This window comes from Venturia canescens, chromosome 1, assembly GCF_019457755.1.
Source record: "Venturia canescens isolate UGA chromosome 1, ASM1945775v1, whole genome shotgun sequence".
Lineage (NCBI taxonomy): Eukaryota > Metazoa > Arthropoda > Insecta > Hymenoptera > Ichneumonidae > Venturia > Venturia canescens.
The window spans coordinates 1,700,004-1,706,347 of record NC_057421.1 but is presented as its reverse complement, the minus strand read 5'-3'; the positions used below and the strand labels follow the sequence as shown (position 1 = coordinate 1,706,347).

The window sequence follows — 6,344 nt, the reverse complement described above, 5'->3', positions numbered from 1 at the left end:
ATTCTTCGACGTCGTTTTCCGAAAATCTTCAATCTTTTCCCATTCGCGAGAATTGTTGATGAGCAAAGAGGTTGATAGTCGCTGCAGCGGGTGTAAAATAAGATAAATCTTGTGAGTCGAGACAGATTCAACGGACAAAAGTCGTATTTTCTGCCTCGAAGCGTGACAGAAACAATAGGAATTTCTGTACGGCGTTGCACACGGTGCAGATTCTCCGGCGTTTTGCCCAATGAAATTCTCAGTTCCAACTCCCTCTTATACGTTCTGATGCTCGTTTTGTTTAAGAATATCGATTTTTTGGTAAACTCAGTCAAGTTTCTTTTAGGCTACTTGTCTCGTCAGTGTTCAATGGGTTCATACGTCGTGTGGAGTGCTTTGCCCTTCATTCTCGTCAAATATGCTTGGGTATCCATCAGAGAAAGTTGTGAATCAAGGAAGCACGGTGATAGCATTATCAGATGAACGCATTAATGAAAATTGTAGAACTTGCAAGTTTAGAAAGTTTTCTTCGAGACATTCAGAATCCAAGGTAATCCAATAATTTATTAGTGGTACGGATGAAGTGCTCCATTTACATTCGTGGACCATTTTTTTTGGGATTGTTTTTTTTTCAGTTTTGGGAAATTTTTAAACGGCTAACAAAATATGAATTATTTATAATCAAATATCAAATAAAAATATTTGAGTAGTTCATTAAAAATATTCATTTTTCATAAATTAAATATTGAAAATAAAAAATAAAAAATAATAGTTGTTTTTACAATTTTTATAATTTTAATTATTCATTTGTTTTTAATTTTAATTCAATAGTAAATTTTTTTTAATTAATTTCAAGTATAATTTTTAATTATATAATTTATGAAATTAATACAATAATTTTCTATTAAAATTTCTAATTTTCTCGTAATTTGAGAAAATTACAGGAAACTTGTTATCAAAAAATCCTGCGCATTTCTGTAATTAATATGAGTAATTAAAATAAAAATTGGTTCCTCGAATCGCTGTGCAGTCGCCATAACGTTGTGAGTCACTATAAAAATAATATTTTCTGTGATTTCTTGGTATTATATGAAGTGCAGAAGATTTAAATCAATTTTTCTGTAGTTTGTCTTGGAACTTTCTCGAAAATTCTTGGACTTCTTATTGATCCAAAGTGGCCCAGTCCCTAACAAATGTTTATTTGACATTCACGTTTTTCCTCAAAATGCGACTGCAACGAGTTCTTCTTTAGGGTTAAAAATGAGGTTTCGAGGGGAGCCATGTCCTGGCTGCGTTTTTGCACAATGAATACGCTTCACTCGTTTTCAAATAACACCTTCGCGATCTGCAAGGAACTATTCATCTTAGCGACCCTTGTTCGAACCTCCGGGTGCGAGTGCAAAGTACGAGGAGGTGTAAATTGTGGTTCTGAGGATTTGAAGAAGAGCTTGGCAGAGAAGGACCTGACGCAGCTGACGAATGGTGGACATTACCACGACATCGTGGCAGGATCGCAAGAAATAAGGAATCTCGAGTAAAGAAGAAGCATAAAAAAGGTGGAAAGAAGAAGTGGAAACAAGCGAGAGGAAGAGAGAGAGAGAGAGAGAGAGAATGGAGATAAATAAGCCAGACTGTCCATTATCCATCACATCCTGGTCACAGACTTTGTTTTCCTTCGCGCAGCTTCGTTGTCAGCTTAGCTCTGTCATTTCTTCGTTTCTATCCGTCCGTCTCCGCAAGAAATCCCCCCATGATTTGAGCTCGAAATCCACCAGCTTAAAGTAAGATAAAACTGCTAGAATTCGAATGACTCCCCGGACCACCTTCACGACAAAGTTAAGCAAATCCTTTACGTCATACGGGGATCTTCTTTTCCCCGAAAGCTTTTTCTTACTGGAAAAAAGAATGGCGCATGGATTGGATGAACCTTGTAAGCTCGCCAGCCTTTCCGCTATTAACTTCAACCTTTCGAGTAGCAGAAAGCCCGATTTCTGCTGAATCATGTTCAATCGCATGCGAGGATGACGGATCTTGAAATTTGCTATTTTCCTAATGCGCTCAGCCGCGTCTTCGATTTTCTTTGATTCCGAACCTGCTGCACTACCGCACTCATTTTTCCGAGTATTCTTTTCAAACGAAAATTGTTTTGAATCGCTCCAGCGAATCTTTGTTGCATGGAGGATTGAGACATTTTTTTTTTCACGTTCATCAAAGAGTATTTTTCGTTTGAATCGTAATTTTGATTTTTTATCGTTTTTATCTCCACATCATCTCGGGGGAGATTTCATTCTGCTCAATACTGAGGACAAGGCAATATTACCACGCCTAATGACGTTACACGCTACACGCTACTCCGCAATTTCATTCCATCGAGGAACAGTCAATCGTGGTTCGAAGCACCTCATGTATTCTCAGAATCTATTGATCTTACAGACCCATGATTAGTATTGATAGTTTATCGAGCGTTTCACAAGTGCCCAATAACACTTATCGCAACTGAAAGAACGTCGATGGAGCATGGTGTGTGTGACGGATTTTGAAATATCGACAGAATCTCTCAAACGTCTTGTGCATTATTGTTCACACGATTTAATCGAACACCATAAATTCGTTTTTTAATGGTGAACTAGAGCGAGGGTCGAAAATGAGAAGTCGCAGTCTCAGCAAAGAAATAGAAATAACTGCAACGACTAGTGATATTATTAAGGGGGGTTGTGCTTTAAAAGTCACAAAAATCGATTATTTTCAGGAATGATTTTGGATAGACGGAAATAACTCACCATGGCGAACTTTTTGGTATAATTTCAAGGATACGTCGAGTACAAAAACATTTTTTTCGCGTGAGAAATACTAATTTGTAGATGGTTTATAAGCAAAGTCTGATTGTCGAAGTTTCTCAGCTGCGTACAATGTGGAGAGCGTAATTATTGTCTGTAACAAAAATTCGATTTTTTTTTTCATCTTCATTCATTTTGCTTCCATATGAATCTATGAAAAACTGAAAAAATTGTGGAATTTTATATTTTTAATGAGTTTGAAAAAAAAACCCTTCTAAACAAGAAGAATGTCACTTCAACGTACTCTAAATATAGAATTTTGCAATTCTTTTGGGGCTTTATAGGTTCATATGGAAGAAAAATATATGAAAATGGAAAAAAAAATTTTAATTTTTGTTGCGGACAATAATTACGATCTCCACATTGTACACAGCCGGGAAACTTCTTTAGACTTTGCGCATAAACCATGATTCTCACATTCGAAAAATGTTTTTGTACTTTTGAAATATCCTTGAAACTCTATGGAAAAGTTCGCTATGGTGAGTTATTTCCGCCTATAAAAACATTCCCGAAAACAAGTGATTTTTTTTACTTTTTACAGCAGTATGAAACAATTATTTTCATACTGCTGAAACAAAATTTCGAATCCACTTGAGAACATTTTCTCTGGTTTGGAAGTTATGTCTGAGTAACTCAATTCCGTTCCGTTCACGTTTTTTGTCCGAAATTTTCTATTTGCTTGATTTTCGATCTCAATGCTTTTGAAATGATTTTTTCGTCCGTTACGGACGAGCATATCACAAGCTCGGGGCCGAAGCTTTGCCGGGACGAGCTGGATGTCCTCTGGGAGTATCCGGAGGCGTCTAACCGTGAAACGAGATACGTGAACGGGCGAGGGCGACCGACTGAGCTTTTCTCTAACCTCTTGCTCACTCGAACTATTTCCTGTTACTGAGACCCGGAGCATCCTTCACCTCAAACTTCAAGAGATGAGGGATGCCGGGGAGCTGGTTCGAAAGAAAAATAAGCCTGGTGAACAGTCGTATAAACACGATGAGAATCTTGTCGCCCCGAGGGATCCTCCTCAGAAAATAAACCCTTTCACATTACTGAATTATAAAATATAAAAGTTGTTTTTTTTTGGAAATAAGGACTTTTGAAAATACCGAGTCTCCTGAAGGCCATCGATATTTCATGTCCTTGGCAAACTCCGATGAGCTGACCAATCGATGAGTCGGAAATTAAAGCAGTTCGGCCGTTCTATGACTAGTCACGTTTGCAACTACTTTATGTTGATTGAGTCTAAATTATTCATAAAATTAATAAACATTTACATCGAGAATATTTTTGTCATAAGAATGTAATAAAATGCTTTAAAAATATCATAAAACGTAAAATTTATACTCTAACTTGACTAGCTAATGATCGAGTCGGTACCGGTGACACATAACTTAGGGAACATTTTTATTGTGCGAAAGAAAGTTTATATCGGTGTACTGCCACCGAGAAAAAGGAATGGTCAATTCATTAAAAAAAAAGCGAAGCTACTAGACGAATGAAAGCACGTGAATCAGTCTCAAAAATAAATTTTTTGAAATTCCCGCGATTCCCGAATTTGCCCGAAGTTCAATCAGCTGTCACCAGCGGTTCAAAGTAATGACTGGCATCCGCGTTCGGCACGTCAAAAACTAAAGTTTTCTCATGTTTTCTTTCCTGAAAGCCCTGTAAGGTAATGTTTTTTTTAAAGGAACGGAATCTGTGATAAATTTTCTTCACGATATAAGCTTTTCTTGAGCTCGAACGCCGTACAATTTTTTCACAATTAATATTATCGTGAGTTTTGCCTTGGGGTACCGTGTTAAAAACTCAAAATTGTAAATGAAATAATGCAAAATTTTGCCTCGTAAGAGGACTCGGAACTGTGCTTATCGTTATCAGGGGACTACCTTAAACCATGATTTACCACAAAAAAGTGGACCTTCACCGTACTTTATCGAAGGGCCGAACTACTTTAAATTAATTCTCGGCACATGGACAAGTGCGTCGGCACTTTTGCAATCTTTCATTGAATATCGGATAATTATAAAATTTCTTCACCTCATGAGTAGTGAGTGAGGATAAAAAATTCGATGACCCGAAAAACCCAAAAATGTCAGATATCTTTTGAAATATTGAATTTTATTGACGAACAAAAAGTGTCTAATGACCACGATAAATCCCACGCGATAGAACAGACACTGTTCCGAACGCATTTTCACATTTTGATCATTGTTTAGGTCCCTAACTGCAAGGGTCGTAAATGCTAGTTCTCGTTTTAATTGGGATATCAAAAGGTGCGTGGCCAATCGTAATTCACAGGTTTCCATGATCTGGTCCACCAATAGTTTCCGATTGCGCGAGTTCCCAGACGTTTGAATTAGTGCTCAATCGTTCTATATTCCATGTGTGATAAATTGTGTCTTCGAATATTCAATTGAGTACTGAAATAATTTTTCATCTAATAAATCTGAAAACGAATGAGGACTCAAAATATATTAATATTGAAAATCAGTCAGAACGAATCTATCAGTTTTTATGGACCAATTCAGAACTGAGATTTAATTTATTTTCAGATAAATCATGGAAAGGTGCTGCCTAATTGTGTGGATATTAATGGTTTACCTAGCGGTGGGTGTGTTGCCTCAGTATCGAGACAAAAATATGAGTGAGTAAAATCATTGATTCTTCTTCTTCCATTAATCTCATAGAATCTGATATCAAGAGGAGAAATTGGGAGATTCACCACTGTAAAGGAGTTCGATGAATTTTCGATTTAGCGATTAATGTCCATCGACCATTCACAGCTGTGCTTTGGATTAGTTTCAATTCGATGGAAACAAATGCTTGAACACACCAGCGATTAGGCTACTGAGACCTTGAGCGTTGGTCACACCCTGGAAAATTCCTTGGCTCGAGTAATTCCAAATTCTTAATTGGATGAGTAGAAACGTGACAATGATTGCGTCACAGTAATTAGTACTTCTGAACACATTTTCTGAATATATTAATATTTGTTTTTCGATAATCAATACAAAGATGGCAATAAATACCAATAATGAATGAAAATAAGAAATATTTTTTTGCTAAGGAGCGAAGTTATTTTAAGGTCGTCCTATCACTTCAGTCTAGTTATATCCCTGCTAATACTTGAGACTTGCAGTAATCAATATTATTAACATATGGAAAAAAATTATTTCTAATAACTCAAATTTTCCGTGTGTAATCCTTCAAATGAATGTTCGCACTGAGTTATAAAATTTTTTTAAATCAGTCCAACGATTCGCGTAGTATTCCTAGGTTTACGTTTGGCAACACCGGTTCTCTCCGTCTTTTTCTAATCCAGCACTCGTGAGTGTTCAACCTCTTTTCCGTTGATCTGTCAAATTGGGGTTGGGACTACACTCAGCTGCTGCCTTGGCAGCCTTGGTGTCGCGTCTCTTTATTGTAGTCAGTAGTAGGAAATTCAATGCCGAAAGTTCAAATTAAACTTAATATTCCCTAAAAAATATACCGATAAGTGCAACTTTTTTTGGGAGTATTAAATTACTA

The 6,344-nt window shown here is 36.7% G+C and overlaps 1 protein-coding gene across 1 annotated transcript in view; it reads left to right on the top strand.

Moving 5' to 3' along the window:
- The first annotated feature begins 348 nt into the window (after nucleotides 1–348).
- The window catches only part of LOC122418803 (low affinity immunoglobulin epsilon Fc receptor-like), a 54,726-nt gene continuing 48,730 nt past the window's right edge, over nucleotides 349–6,344 (top strand). The window contains exons 1-2 of the mRNA XM_043432926.1: nucleotides 349–442; nucleotides 1,422–1,535. Of these exons, the coding sequence (XP_043288861.1) occupies nucleotides 349–442; nucleotides 1,422–1,535 (208 nt within the window). The remainder of the gene's footprint in view (nucleotides 443–1,421; nucleotides 1,536–6,344) is intronic.